The 16,659-nt window shown below is 42.6% G+C and overlaps 1 protein-coding gene across 3 annotated transcripts in view; it reads right to left on the reverse strand.

Moving 5' to 3' along the window:
• Window positions 1-16,659, reverse strand: part of LOC117349890 (nuclear pore membrane glycoprotein 210-like) — a 181,897-nt gene that overhangs the window by 88,065 nt on the left and 77,173 nt on the right. For all 3 annotated transcript variants that reach the window (XM_033923574.1, XM_033923576.1, XM_033923577.1), the window contains 5 exons: window positions 16,304-16,525; window positions 15,883-16,056; window positions 5,309-5,501; window positions 4,822-4,910; window positions 3,254-3,358 (listed from right to left, as the gene is read on the reverse strand). In XM_033923574.1, the coding sequence (XP_033779465.1) occupies window positions 3,254-3,358; window positions 4,822-4,910; window positions 5,309-5,501; window positions 15,883-16,056; window positions 16,304-16,525 (783 nt within the window). The remainder of the gene's footprint in view (window positions 1-3,253; window positions 3,359-4,821; window positions 4,911-5,308; window positions 5,502-15,882; window positions 16,057-16,303; window positions 16,526-16,659) is intronic.

Below are 16,659 nucleotides of genomic sequence, written 5' to 3' on the forward strand. Positions count from 1 at the left end.
AGAGGACATGTGCAGGTTTTCCCAGATGTCTGTTAATCCTATTCCAGGGGCGATCCGGGAAATTATAGACTGGTATGCCTGACTTCAGTGCTGGGCAAAATAGTGAAAACTATTTAAAAGATTAAAATTATGGAACATATAGAAAAACATGGTTTAATGGGACAGAGCCAACATGACTTCAGCCATAGGAGGTCTTGCCTCACCAATTTACTGCCTTTCTTTGAAGGTGTGATAAAGGTAAGTTGGTTGACCTAGTGTATCTAGATTTTCTGAAAGCTTTTCACAAAGTTCTTCATGAGAGACTCCTGAGAAAATTAAAGGGAAGGGTTAAATGGCCATTCTTCTCAATGGAGGAGGGTAAATAGTGGAGTGCCAAAGGGATATGTACTGGGACCGGTGCTATTTAACATATTTATAAATGATCTGGAAATCAGAATAAGTGAGGTGATTAAATTTGTAGATAACTCTAAACTATTAAAGGTTGTTAAACACATGCAGACTATGAAAAATTGCAGGAAGACCTTAGGAAATTGGAAGACTGGGCTTCCAAATGGCAGATGAAATTTAATGTGGACAAATGCAATGTGATGCACATTGAGAAGAATAATCCAAATCATAGTTACCAGATGCTAGGGTCCACCTTAGGGATGAGCGCCCAAGAAAATGATCTAAGTATCATTGTAGACAATATGCTGAAACCTTCTGCCCAATGTGCGACAGTGGCCAAAAAAGCAAACAGGATGCTAGGAATTATTAGAAAAGGAATGGTTAATAGAGAATGACACTGGGACAGATTTTTCCCGGTCCCCATGGGAACTCATTTTCCTGTCCCCGTGAGTTCTTTTCCTGTCCCTGCCCCATTCCTACCAGCTCCTTCCTCATCTGCACAAACTTCAAATAATTTAAAATCATAAGTGTTCAAGGCTTGTGCTGGGACATTAGATCATTTGATATTTTTTTGTCCCTGTATAAATGCCTTTTGGAAGTTAATTTGGCCCCAAATTAATTCATTGTTAGAAAATCATGTTGCCCTTTCATATGATACTATATTATTTGGTACTTCAATGAGATTTAAAAGCCAAATTTCAGCAAATAATAATAAACTTTTATTAATATTAACAGGGATTGCCATTCAGCAGATTACAGGGAATTGGAAAGATTATACTAAACTGAATTATACTTTTTGGTGGAATTCAGTGTGTCATATTTATAAAATGGAAAGGGTATTTGCTCTACAACAAGGCAATTATAATAAGTTTTAAAAGATTTGGGGGCCATTGACGATTTATTCTGGTGATCAGACATCTTAAACACCTAAATATTGGACAAGATAAGGGGGGGTGGGATTATGAAGGATAATAATTGATAATTGTTATTTATTAGTATAAGGGTGGGAGGGGTGGGCTTCTTATATAATTATTTATTTGGAATGTTACAAATAAGAATGTCAAGTGATTAATTAAGATATTTATGAATGATTGTTGTACACTTGTAATTTTTGAAAATGAATAAAGACTTTTTTTTTTTAATGTCTTTATTTATTTTCAAAAAATTACAACAAGTGTACAACAATCATTCAGAAAGACCTTAAATCATCACTTGACATTCTTATTTATATTATTCCAAATAAATAATTATATAAAGAAACCCATCCCACCCTCCCAGATACCAATTTATGTTACTTCAAATAAATTATTATATAAGAAGCCCCCCCCTCCCACCCATATACCAATTAATAACAATTGTCAATTACAAATTTATCCCCATATCATTCTCTAATGGTTAACAAAACTAAGGATATTATGCTTCTGTATTGCTCCATGGTGTGATCTCAACTTGAGTATTGTATTCAGTTTTGGTCAGTGTATCTCAAAAAAAGATATAGCGGAACTAGAAAAGGTTCAAAGAAGAGTGACCAAGATGATAAAGGGGATCAAACTCCTCTTATGTGAGGAAAGACTGAAGAGGATTAGGGCTGTTCAGCTTGGAAAAGAGATGGCTGTGAGGAGATATGATTGAGGTCTACAAAATCCTGAGTGATGTAGGACAAGTGAATCAATTTTTTACTAGGGGACACTCAGTTAAGTTACAGGAAAATACTTTTAAAAACCAATAGAATAAAATAATTTATCACTCAGAATAGTTAAGCTCTGGACCTCATTGCCAGAGGATGTGGTTACAGCGATTAACAAAGATGGGTCTAAAAAAAGGTTTGGACAAGTTCCTGGAGGAAAAGTCCATAGTCTTGTATTGAGACAGACATGGGGGAAACCACTGCTTGTCCTGGATTGGTAGCATGAAATGTTGCTATTTGGGATTCTATCAGGTACTTGTAGAAACATAGAAACAAGATTTAATTTAATTTAATTCTTATATACCGCTAATAACCATGAGGTTTCTAAGCGGTTTACAAAAATGATACATTAAAAGATACAATAAATAAAAATAAATAAGATAGGTACTTGGAAATTCCCTTACTATCCCAAAGGCTCACAATCTAACTATGGCAGATAAAGGCCAAATGGACCATCTAGTCTGCCCATTTGCAGTAACCATTATCTCTTTCTCTCTCTGAGAGATCCCACGTGCCTATCCCCAGCCCTCTTGAATTCAGACACAGCCTCTGTTTCTACCACCTCTTCCGGGAGACTATTCCACGCATTTACCACCCTTTCTGTAAAAAAGTATTTCCTCAGATTACTCCGGAGCCTATCACCTCTTAACTTCATCCTATGCCCTCTCATTGCAGAGTTTCCTTTAAAATGAAAGAGACTCGACTCATGCACATTTATATTGTGTATATATTTAAACGACTATCATATCTCTCCTCTCCCGCTTTCCTCCAAAGTATACAGATTGAGATCTTTAAGTCTGTCCCCATACGCCTTATCACAAAGACCACATACCATTTTAGTAGCCTTCTTCTGGACTGACTCTATCCTTTTATATCTTTTTGAAGGTGCAGCCTCCAGAATTGTACACAATATTCCAAATGAGGTCTCACCAGAGTCTTATACAGAGGCATCAATACCTACTTTTTCCTACTGGCCAAACCTCTCCCTATGCAACCTAGCATCCTTCTAGCTTTCGCTGTCGTCTTTTCAACCTGTTTGGCCACCTTAAGATCATCACATACAATCACACGTGTGATCTGGATTGGCCACTGTGGAAACAGGATATTGGGCTAGATGGACCATTGGTATAACCCATTCTCTCATACTCTGGAATCTGGAGGGCTCCACTGCCCTCTTACCTTGGTATCAGGATGGTTGTACAACGTAGCATTGTTGGGTACCACTGTGACATCATCCACCAGCACAAGTTCCACAGCTGCAGAGGCCAGTGGCGGGAAAGGAACCTAGGGAGTCAAAGTCATACACAGAGATGCCAACACAAACATTTCCTTCATAGCACCAAAAACGTCACTATTTTCATTCGGTAAATTATTGATTTTGTACAACATCCACAGCAAATGTCACACTAAGCTTCTTATTAGCGTAAATCAAATTCTATTTACAGACACATAAGTAAAACACACATGTATTCAGTTTCTCTTGGAGTCTCCTTACACACACACACAAGCCATACATTTTCCCCATACATGCACAGTCTTCCTTAATAAAGGCTAACTTAATGAAAAGTTGTTCTTTTAGGCTTCTGGGCTGGCATCATGCTTGTAGTTTTTCAGGTCTTGTTATGTTATATCTGGTCTTATATCCCGCTGAATCCTCCACATTGGAGTTCAAGGTGGATTTACATTCATTATACTTATAGATACATATATAATATACAGAGTTTATGCTTAGTAACTCTACAGTATGGGGTCAGGCTCGGTCCTCAGCGATTTCTGAAAGAACCACTTTTTCAGTTTTTTCTGAATTTGGGGTATGTATTAGTGGTGTCAATCATGAATATGCATTTCCAACACCACAAAAAAACAAAAGGATTTGACCCCAAAATATCCACAAAGAAGAAAATCCAGAGAAAACCAAAAAAAACTGTGGAGTGACGATGTTCCCAAATGGACTTTATTTGAAAGTGTCAAAGTTCCAAAGGTACACTGAAATCATCCACATAAAACAATTCCATCCACATAAAAATAAATCATCCATATAAGAGCCTTAAAGGACCTAGTCCGCTAGGGATACAGGACCCAACATGGTCCGTGTTTCGACAAAAAGTCTTCTTCAGGGGTCCCTGGGGGTCCTATAAAGGTGAGTACGTGGGAAACAATTGTGTGGTGAGCCAGAAGCAGTGTCTCATATACAACACACGGGGATCTGAGGCTCAGCCCCTTAGATAGTAACTAAAAGGAATTAAGTTTATGAGCTATTCATAGTGGATTTACACCTATGGATAACTTGGTCTAAGAAAATTGAAATGACACTTGAGAAGGTATTTTTGGGGATTAAGTGACTTTCCCAGGGTCACAAGAAGGTTGTATTTGAACCCAGAAACTTAGGGTGCTGAGGCTGTGGCTCTAACCACTGCGCCACACATTTAGCATTGTATGGATTTATCTGCATAAAATTTGACATGTTCTAACTGCATAATTTATACATAGAGCAGCTGAATTTCACTACTCTGATCCTGACCCCTCCTCTGCCTTTATGTATTCCTTGAGAGGCAATTTGAAACAACCAATTTGTGTGGTTGGTACAAGTGGTACTAACTATCAGTCTATAGAGTTTTCGATTACTAATATGATCTCTGATGTGTTCAGAGCTCCCTGTACACAAGCATACACTCACTCTAATACCCACGCCCCAAGTGCCTTATGAACTGCAGCACTGCAAGTGAACTGCTGAAAGTATCACTCACCGTGGGGAAGATTCCTTCCTCATATCCCATGCAGCTCACTGTGACTAGCAGGGACCCTTTCATCTGTTTCACCTCCAACTTATGCTGTCCTGCAAGGTAAGGACAGAAAACAATGAGAAATTGAAGTGATCGATATATTCCTCCTTCTGGAAGTGACATCAGGAAGCAGGAAGACCACAGTGTTTCATATTCTCCTAACTTGGGGGGGGGGGGCAGTGGAGCACCTTTTTGGATGATTTAGTTCCCCACCGCACTCTGCTGAATATAGTACAAGATTTCATGTCTCCCTAACATGAGGGCAGGAGGCATTGGTTCTTATGTCTCTAAATGTACACACTGAGGAGGCAGCGGAGTCTGTGTTGTCTTGTGTCCCACTCCTTCCAGAAATTTCTGCAGCTTTCAGTGGTTAGCAAAATGGTGCTTCAAAATTTGCAAAATAAAATTCCCTGAAATCCATGCTCTCCTGTCAGCAGCACATTACACTTGCCATGCAGACGTGTCTGTCCTGTGCCATCATCCTTTGCCACCATCTGCATGGACATGGCTGTAGAGAACTGTGCTAGGGTGTCATTGGAGAGTTTCCATATCAATAACAGTGAGGTGAAGTTATCAAACTTGCGCCGATGCTTATCAAACACAGATAACTCCAGGATGGTATTACGAGAACTGGAGATAGGAACCTGCAGTCACATGAGAGACAATTGGTTAGCACAAGTCTGAGGGTGAGTGATCACTGGCTGAAAAGCAGATAGTGGTAAACAAGCCATGAGTGGACAGTATCTCAAAAAGACAACATTCCCCAAGAGTGGCTCTACCAAAACACAGATCGAAGAGCCTGGCTGAAATCTACATCAGATGTTGTGATTTCAATTTTATGTGAAATAATTGGATGAGCACAGGATTAGCTAAAATTCTCCAAGAGACAAGCAGGGTAATGCAGCCACACTTGCTGGTGAAATCCCTGAACTGAGCATGCCTGACAGAACTCTCCCCTAGCTACAGTAGTTTGCTGGGGGTTATTTTTACTACTGAGCATGTGCGACCACCTTGCCTCTGGAGCCTGTCAGTTTTTTCCCAAACCAACTGAAGCCAGTTACAGCTCTCCCCTTCTCCATGCCTCTTGAAAACAAAAGAAAAGAAACATCAAGACCGATGACAGTGGCTCAATTCCGGCGATACTCCGTGCCAACGGCGCTGCGAGCTTGCCAAGGCTGCTTTTGTCCTTGATTCCTCTTCTCCCTCAAGGCCCAGGAGAGGTTCTGCCAGGGGTTGGCAACTCCTCTTCACTGCAGCCGTAGGACATACAGTCACTGGCTCAGGCGGTGAGTGATGCATACAAGCAGCCAGTGGAGGATGTATCCAGCACTCTCCTGGCTCCAGTAAAAGCAGTTCACAGCTCACAGAAACAGACCGCGACTGCTTCACTACAGAAGGACAAAATCTGTGAGACCTCCTGCGGGCACTGTTCCTGCCTCGCAGACCTCCCAGAACAAAACGTTGGATGCTCCAGGTAAGTCTTTGTGTTATCTCTAAAGATGCCTCTGCCACAAAGAAGTCAGTGTCTCCTTCTAATATTTCTCAGAACTTGCCACCTCCTGCCAGGCTTTTATACTTCAGCTACTGCCAGTAGCAACCCTACATCCTCCTATGGATACTATTTTGGACCTTTATTTTTTCTCTTTTAAAAAAAAAAAATTATTATGACAGGCAGTTCTACATTTCTGTAGTTCACCAATGTTGACCAGTGTGCTTCTGCAGCAAAATCTCCGTACCCTTCTTTTTCAGGAGCAGTTCACCAATGACCTCTTATGTTGACCAGTGTGCTTCCTCATGTATGTTGTGTCCGAACTCTCTATCAGACATATCCCACACATGATTGGTGTGATTCTCCTGTTACTACACTTTTAGACACAGATCCTTCTTCTCACACACCAGACGAAGAATTTTCCTATCCTACGGGTCTTAAAAAAAATAAAAAATTCCAACTTCCTGCACGTTTTTCAGGCTGTCAGGCTGGCAAATAGGAAGGATTTTCAGGCAATCCTCAAATCTTGCAAACTCTCTTGGAAAGATTTGTTACACTTCCAGTGCATTAAATCCTTCAAGATCTTCAATTGGCTAATTGGCAAAAGCCCCAATCCGTGTCCACTTCTTCCAGATGTCTTGATCTGAATCACAGAGTAGTAAAGGCACCTGGACCTGATCTTCAACAACTGACCTATCACTCCATGGTATCTGAGTCAGTCATTCATAAGTCCAAATCCTCAAAGATCCAATTTAAATCACCTCCGGAGAAGAATTTTGGTTTCCTGGATTTGATTAGATGTAAAGTTTATCAAGGATCCATGCTCACATCAAAAATCTTAGCATCAATTGCAGTTTTTACAATTTCAACACTCCATTTTACAGCAATTGGACACTGCCTCGCCTGTAGAAATTCAAGATCTCTACCTGGCATTACAAGAGTGCACTTATCTAAAAAAATGAATAAATAAATAAATTATAATAATCCTTAGAACAGATCTTCATGACGGATTACCAGATTCCCCATGTTTGGGAGATACTCTTCTTAGTGAAAGGGAAAAAGATACGGTCTCGCAGCTCAAAGAGGATTCTATAGACATGCAAGAGCTCTCAGCACATCCTCAGAACCAAGTTCAACTCTTGCACAGGTCTTCTTTTGTTTTCCCATATTATACATCACACCACCAACAATTCTTTTCAACAATACTACCTTTAGAAGCGTCGCTCCTTAGGCTACAGCTTCTAGTTTGAGATTTCAGTCTCTTTTATCGCCTCAAAAACAAGGCTCACGGGATCATAAACAACATCCAGCCAATCCATTTTTTCTCAATATGGCAGGAAATCACCACAGACAATTAGGTCCTCACCATTATGGCTCAGGACTACTCCCGCAACTTTCCTTCCTCACTATCCCCACTCTGATATTCCCCCGCCATCCAAGATTCTGCATCATTACATTCTTCAGCTGAAGGAGAAATTTTCACTATTACTACTGAAGTAATGCCACTTATTTTATCTCAGTGGAATGACTACGAGACGGCATTGTATTTTCCAAAACAGACAATATTTTCTATTGTTAGTATAAAGATTTACAAAATTACAGCAGCAAAGGCATAGTAGAAAGAAATATATTGTCAGTTTAGAATATGCAATGGAGAGTAGAACTTACACTCATATGCTTAGCAGGGGGCTAGCACATCCCCGCAGCATAAGCAAGTGAATCTCTCTCTGGCTCTACCTGTGATGCACGTTTTGTTTTATACAGAGAAATTCTTTCTTCATTCCAAAAAAGCACATCCCCGAACTCTGGTCATGTACTTCCCTATTGGTACAAAAATGTATACCTAACTATTCCTCCCCCCAGTCCACGCCTCTCTCACTTCTCCCCCCCCCCAGGAGGGGGGCCCGAGCAGAAAGAGAGAAATTCTTCGTGAACTTTCTTCCTCCAGCTCTGAGATCCTTATCACCTTGGAGATGCTAATTTGTGGTTTTACAATGCTGTGCATCTTTAGGATGGTGTCCTTGTAGATAGTCTTATGCAGAAAGTTTGCAAGGGTGACCTCCAGCACCCCAGCTGTGCTTGGTTCCCATAACTTGCTTCAGAGACAGGCCAGCCTGGGTAAGAGTTCTGTCTTGGTATCAGGCTCCTACATCTCTTACTCCTCTTTCATCCTGCAGGGAATGTTGCTTGTTATAAATGTTTTATGGCTTTCCAGGGTGCCTGGCATATGTGAAGTCATACAGCACTGATAACAGCTCAGCAGAACCTTAGAGAAGTATCCTCCCAGCAGGGAATGGAGACAGGAACTTTGCAGCAAAGGCCAGCTGGGTTAGCATTTCAAAGGATACATGTGTTCACAGACAGGCTGTTCCATCTGAAAGGAAAGCTGGTTTAGGCTACGGGAAAATATAGGTTAAAAATGTCTATAGTGTCCAGCATACACAAGTGAGGCCAGTATGTCCAGTTTATCCATCTGTATGTCCAGGTTATCCATCTCACTACAGAACAACACAATCAAGGAAGTTCCCAAACAACAACAGTTCCAGGGATTCTATTCCAGGTTCTCTCTCATTCCTGAGGACACAAGGTCTTTGACCTACCCTCAACCTCCATCCATCTCGCACCAGAAAAAGTTCGGTTTTTCAGTCTCTCATCAGCTCCATGGGTAGTCATAAAGGGTTTGGTGGTGGAAGCAGCTGACCTCAAGAAATGATGTCACATATTTCCTTACCGGGATGACTGGTTCCTAGTGGCACACTCCAGGAAGCAGTTATTGCTTATTATTCAAGCCATGGTGCACTCTCTCCAAGCACTGGTTGTTTCTCTTCATTTTTAACAAATCAAATCTCCAGCCTGTGCGTTCCCTTATATATATTGGCGCACAACTCGACACTGTCTCTGCAAGGGCTTATCTACTAGAGAAGCGTCATCTAGCAGTCATTACTCGAAAATCAGATGAACCAGCCTTCCTCTCTCCCAGCATGCGAGGTGTCTTAAGTCACATGGCGGCATCCTTCCTAAAGTGCCACATGCCAGTCTATACATGTGTCCTCTGCAATGACGTCGACCTAAAAGCACAGTTACTTACTGTAATAGGTGTTATCCAGGGACAGCAGGCAGATATTCTCACTGATGGATGTCGTCACCAATGGAGCCCTGGTACAGACCACTTTAAAAGTGCATCGCTACTTTAAGAATTCAAAAGTTAGCGATAGCCTGAACTGCGCATGCACGAGTGCCTTCCCGCCCAATGAGGGCACGTGGTCCTTCACTTAAGATATGCCAGCTAAGAAGCCAACCAGGGGAGGTGGGTGGGTTGTGAGAATATCTTCCTGCTGGATAACACCTGTTACGGTAAGTAACTCTGCTTTATCCCAGGACAAGCAGGCAGCATATTCTCACTGATGGGTGACCTCCAAGCTAACAGACATGGGATGGTGGGAGAGTTGGCCAAAGAAAATATATATTGAAATACAGATTGGCCGAAGTGCCCATCCCGTCTGGAGAAAAAATCCAGACAGTAGTGAGAAGTGAAGGTATGAACTGAGGACCAGGTGGCAGCTTTACCGAGTTCCTCAATGATGTAGATCTAAGGAAAGCAACAAAAGCTGCCAGAACTGTAACTCTGTAGGCTGGGACATGACTTTCTCGTGTCAAGCCAGTCTGAGCATAGCAGAACGAGATGTAGGCAGCCAGCCAGGCGGATATTGTTCCCTTGAATACAGGATACCTTAACTGGTGTGGATCAAAAGAAAAGTAAGGAGAAGGTTGTTGTGGCTTTGGCCGGTCAAAGTAGCAGATGAAAGCCCATGTACAATCCAAAGTATACAAAACAGGTTCTCCAGTAGGAGAATGAGGTGAAAAGTGACAACTTGTAGAAGAAATTGTGGATGTGGACGCAGAACCACCTTATCATGAGGAAAACTGTGAAGGATGAATCTGCTACTAATGTTTGGAACTCACCGACCCTCCTGGTAGAGGGAGAACAGTAAGAAAAAACTACTTTCCAGGCAAGAAACTGAAGAGGATCCATGGCCTCAAACAAACTGGAAAGAACTACATAAAAGTCCCAGAGGACATGAGGAGACTGCAGAGGTGGTTTCACAGGGGAAAAAAGCCTACCAGAAACCTGAAAACCAAGTGGAAAGGACCACAATAGGGCCCAAACGACAGGAAAAAACAGGAGTTGTGGTTACACGTGAAAAACCCCTGTCATGAATCTGGAAACCAGAGGATAAGCAGTAAGAGGTTGACCCTCGACTGACAAACCAAAACTGCAATAGCACTGAAAATAAGTCTGAGAGATATAGACTCAAGACTAAAATCAAATAAAAGAAGAAAATAATCGGTGAGCAATTCCACTATGTAGGAATATGGAACATGAAGATAAAGAAGACATCAATAACAAAAACCTAGATCACTTGTGATGGAAACATTGTTGAGTGGCTGGTTTCCTGGAGGCCCCACCAAGCCTAACCGACGATGGTAAAAGAAAAAATAAAGAAGCTAGAAATGTTTAGTTGGGTTTTTTTTAAATTAAAAATGAAAGAAAATAAAAAACTGACTAAAAAGTCAGAAAACCACAAGAGCGGGAAGGCAGTGAAAAGAAAATTTTTCAACAGCCGTTGAAATGTGACTTCTTAGCTCCACAGAAACCAAGAAACTGAAGGACCGCGCGCCCTCATTGGGCGGGAAGGCACTCAAGCATGTGCGTTTCGGGCTATCGCTAACTTTTTGAATTCTTAAAGTGGCGATGCACTTTTAAAGTGACCCGTACCAGGGCTCCGTCGGTGACATCATCCATCAGTGAGAATATGCTGCCTGCTTGTCCTGGGATAATGGATATTACCATACTCAATCTCTAGCCATCTTGGTTCTTCTATCAGCTAGAATCAATGCTTCCCTGTCTTGGGGGATTCACTGTTCTGGCCTCAAACAAGGGAGTCTGTGCTAGTCTCCACCTCCTCTTCACACCATTACCACAGATCCATCAAATAAAGGCTGGTGAGCACATCTCACCCACCTCCAGATTCAAGGTCAGTGGTCAACAAGAGAACTCCATTTTCACATCACTCTACAGGAGCTTTGAGCAGTTTGGCTTTGAGCAATTTATTCTATACTTTGAACATTTAACCAGTGGGTTCGCAACACACAGCTTCTTATTCAAACAGACAACCAAGTAGCGCTGTTCTATCTACACGAATAAGGCAGTTCAGGGTCATTACCCCCTCTTTGTCTTTGCAGACGGGCCCATTGTCTAGGGGTTTTTGCTCTATCCCCCTCTCCATAGAAGTGCAAGCAATATTCATTCGACAATGCAATTTTTCAACAATGGGGCACTCCTGTGATGAATCTATTTATTTCCGCAAACTAGGTTCAAGTTGTGCATTATTGCTCCTTCTGACCTGCCCCTCATGCAGGTGCAAGATATGTTTTCTCAAATGCCATGTACTTCCAATAGGTTGTACACGCTCCCGCAGTTTTCAATAATCTCCAAAGTTCTTCAGAAGACCATCAGAGATGGAGCTCAACTGTTTCTCTTAGCGCCCTGCTGGCCAGACAAAAGCTTGTCTCCCATTCTTTTGGACCTTCTGGATGCTTCCCAAATCTCTCCCAATGGAACAGTCATCTGTTCCATTCCAATCTTTGCAGCCTCCATCTCACAGCATGGGAATTGAACAACCCATCCTCACTGATGTTTCAGTCTCGTCAGCAGTACAAATGATACTTCTTGCAGCTAGAAAGCCATCTATCAGGTAGTCTTTATCAGTTGAAATGGAAAGGTTTTTTCCATCTGGGCAGGCTCACAAGATCAAGACTCATTCTGCTACCATGAGGATCAAATCTTAACTTACTCACTACACTTATCAAATTCAGGTCTTCAGACCAACTCTGTACGCCTTCATTTTTCAGCTAAATCGACCTATCACTATTGTTGTGAATGGAAAATCACTTTCATAACATCCTCGGGGTTTCTCAGATTTTGCGAGGTCTTCAAAATCTTCGACCTCCATTTCGTACTCCACCTTCAACCTGGGATGTCAACATAAGAACATAAGAAGTTGCCCCCGCTGAGTCAGACCAGAGGTCCATCCTGCCCAGTGGTCCACTCCCGCGGCGGCCCATCAGGCCTAGTGCCTGAACAGTGATCCCTGATTAATTTACCTCTAATCCCATCCCTATAATATACCTCTACTCTTATCTGTACCCCTCAATCCCTTTGTCTTCCAAGTACCTATCCAAAGCTTCTTTGAACCCCTGTAGCGTGCTCCTGTTTATCACATCCTCCGGTAGCGCGTTCAATGTATCCACCACCCTCTGTGTGAAAAAGAACTTCCTAGCGTTTGTTCTAAACTTCTCCCCTTTCAATTTCTCTGAGTGCCCCCTTGTACTTGTTGATCCCCTTAATTTGAAAAATCTGTCCCTGTCTATTTTTTCTATGCCCTTCATGATCTTGAAGGTTTCTATCATGTCTCCTCTAAGTCTCCGCTTTTCCAGGAAGAAAAGCCCTAGCCTTTTCAGTCTGTCAGTATATGAGAGGTCCTCCATACCCTTTATTAGCTTAGTTGCTCTTCTTTGAACTCTCTCAAGTACCTCCATGTCCTTCTTGAGGTAAGGCGACCAGAATTGAACACAGTACTCCAGGTGCGGCGCACCATAGCACGATACAGTGGCAGGATGACTTCCTTCTTTCTGGTCGTGATACCCTTCTTAATGATACCCAACATTTTGTTTGCTTTCCTTGAGGCTATTGCACACTGTGCCGACGCCTTCAATGTTGTGTCTACCATCACTCCCAGGTCTCTTTCAAGGTCGCTCACCCCTAGCGCTGATCCCCCCATGGTTTTGGACTACAGGTAGTTGCTGAAGGATCCCTTTGAATCGTTGGGATCTGCTGCACTACAGTTCTTCACATGGACAACAGCTTTTTTAGTGGCCCTTACTTTGACCAGAAAGTTAGCGACTTGCAAGCACTGATCATCTATGACACATATCTTTTATTTTTTCCCGACACAGTACTTCTTAGTACTCTTCCAAAGTTCTCCAAAGGTAGTTACAGATTTTCACTTCAATAAATCCATTTCTTTGCCATTATTCTTTCTTCTTCCACATCATTCTTCAACGGAGCAAACTCTTCACACACAGGACTGCAAAAGAGCGGTACTTTCCTACCTAGACAGGACTGCTTCTATCTGTACCACCAATCAACTATCTGTTTATTTCAATGCAGTTACTCAAGGACATGCAATTTCGAAACGAGCTATATCTTTGTGGATTGCTCATTGCATCTCTTTTTCTTACAAGATAGCTTCCATGTCTCCTCCAGGTCACATTGAAATGCATCAGGTACGAGCGACAGCTTCATCAGTTGCAGGCTTGAGAGCAGTTCCCATACAAGATATCTGCAAAGCAGCAACTTGGTCGTCAGTTAATATGTTTTATTAAGCTTTATGGTTTAGACCAGAGTTCAGCACAAGATGTTCAGTTTGGACAATCTGTTCTTATAAAAAAAAAACCACCCACCAAACAAACAATCAAAGAATGGATTTACCTCCTCCCATTTTTTGTCAAGCTAGTGACTTATCAACAAGTGGGGCTGCATTACCCTGCTTGTCTATCGGAGAAAGCAAGTTGCTTACCTATAATAAAGTGTTCTCCGTAGACAGCAGGGGAATGCAGCCACACTTGCCCGCCCTCCATCCCCTCTAAACAGCTTTTTGAATGAGCTAGAGACATACTGACAGACTCAGGGGTGGAGCTCCAGAGGCAAGATGGTCGCACATGCTCAATAGTAAAAAAACCAAAACCCAACAAACTATTGTAGCTAGGGGAGGAGTTCCGTCAGGCATGCTCAGTCCAGGGACTTCACCAACTGTGGCTACATTCCCCTGCTGTCTACGGAGAACACCTGTAACAGGTAATCAACTTCGCTTTCCCCGCAGTGTTGTTCAAAGTACTTGGAAGTACTTAAGTATTACAACAACACATATATTAGTACTTTTCCTTAAGTACAGTGAAGACTACATTATAAAACTTACTTAAGCAAAAGTTATTGCTGCTGAATATTAGCATTTAACGGATATTGGCCATATCACGTGACTTAGCAGGCTATCTGTGAAATTTAAAAAGCCAGCCAGTGACATTTATCAGCCAAATTGGGCTGCACAAATAGCTTGCTTATCTTTGGCCACTATTAACTAAGCCAGCCAGTGCTGAATATTGCCTTAGCTGGTTAAATTTATAGCGGCCAAAAATCAACCGGATATTCAATGCCGGTCACCAGAAATGGCCCAGCACTGAGTATTTGGGTTCAGCATCAACCTCGGGAGTCAGCACAGCTAACTGCCACAGTCTGAATATTGGCCTCTCTAGGCTTATCGCAGACTTTACCCTTCACTCACCCCCAGCTAAGGATCCTCTGAGATTATCCTAAACTTTACCCCTCCGTTCTTCCTCAGCTAAGAGTCCTGTGTGCTTCTAAACTAAACTAACTAAACTAAACATTAGGTTTGTATACCGCACCATCTCCGCATGCGCAGAGCTCGGCGCGGTTTACAGAGGTTAGGATGGAAGGAAATTACAAAGAAGGGATATAGGAGAGGGACTGAGAAGATAGAGAGGGGCAAGGGAACCAGAGAACGGGAGGAGATTAGATTTTTGAGAAGAGCCAAGTTTTCAAGCGTTTACGGAAGGATTGGAAGGAGCTAGAATTTCTGAGCGGGGATGAGAGGCTGTTCCAGAGTTCCGTGGTTCTAAAGGGGAGGGATGTTCCAAGTTTTCCTGCGCGGGATATACCTTTTATAGATGGGAAGGATAGTTTCAGTTTTTGGGAGGGTCTAGAAGAGAGCGGGTTTGAGGAATTCCAGAGGAGTGGGATAACGGGAGGAAGGACGCCATGTAGAATCTTGAAGGCTAAGCAGGCACATTTATGGAGGACTCTGGAGTGTACTGGGAGCCAGTGAAGCTTGGAGAGGAGTGGGGAAACGTGATCGAACTTACCTTTTGCGAAAATGAGCTTGGCAGCGGCGTTTTGAATTAGCTGAAGTCTATGGAGGTTTTTCTTAGTTAGGCTTATAAAGATGGAGTTGCAGTAGTCTAGTCTAGAGAGGATGGTGGATTGGACGAGGATTGTGAAATGAGAATGATGGAAGCAGGATCTTACTTTTCTTAACATATGGAGGCTAAAGAAGCATTTTTTTACCAGGGAGTTGAGGTGATCGTTGAAGGAGAGAGAGGAGTCTCCCAGACTTTGTTCCTCTCTCCCCCCCACCCCCCAGTTAAGGATCCTCTGTGCTTAACTCAAGCTTTAACCTTTACCCCACAACCCCACCCCAGCTAAGGATCTTCTGTGCTTCTCCCAAGCTTCATAACTCACCCCCCCCCACACACAGCTATGTACTTACCCCTGATTTATTCCTGACTCTGCATCATAGTACAGGGTCTAGCTGGGACCCAGAAAGAGTAATGAGGGGTAGTTTTCCTCAGGATACAGGGATTGGATAGGGCACTTTTCCTCTGATAAAAGTTATACTTACCAGTTGTTTGTTGTGCTCTGGCAGAGGGCAGGGTTGGGCTCCCACATGCACTTCATAGACTGGTGCCACCTGCATGCTGGAGGGAAATGTGCAAATGAACCTCACTTGTACTTGCTCTGTAGCAGGTTTGGGGTTCAGCACCCCAGGATGGTTCCCAACTCGGAAGGTGAGAACCTGCAAGAAGGAAAATTTATATACATGACTTAGCATGATACTAAAAGCAACCTTCCAGACACTCTAAGTGCTTTGATTTTTTTTTTTAATAAGCGGCACCATGCCGGTCCATCAGAGTGAAAAATATCTATAGACAAAATGGAGAGTTGGGATAAAGTTCATTTCTGTCACCAGGTAAAGGGAAATGGACTTACAAAGGCATGAACAGTCCAGCCCCCTTTCCAACCTCCCAAGACAGGGCTCTCACCTGGTCCCACAGCTCCAGGCACAGGATCCGGTACACATACTGATCCTGTTTTCTGGAGTTGGACAGTCGCACCCGGGTAATGTGAATTTTCTGCTTGTTCTCTGCTTTCAGTTCCACGAAGAATCGAGAAGGTTCCAAAATCCAAGGCCTCGGGCCCCCCTCAAATACCATTTGTTTCACAGACTGCAATGTCACAAGTGCGATTTCCACTGGGTTCACTGCCTGAAAACAAGAAGCAGCACCAGGGGTAACATCTGTGTTGGCTGCACCGACTTTCAATCCTCCCATGTACAGGATGCCTGTTGCTACTCCCATTTTCTCACTTATCCAAAGTCCAGTGTATACCTCCCCTGCCC

Source organism: Geotrypetes seraphini, chromosome 16, assembly GCF_902459505.1.
Source record: "Geotrypetes seraphini chromosome 16, aGeoSer1.1, whole genome shotgun sequence".
Lineage (NCBI taxonomy): Eukaryota > Metazoa > Chordata > Amphibia > Gymnophiona > Dermophiidae > Geotrypetes > Geotrypetes seraphini.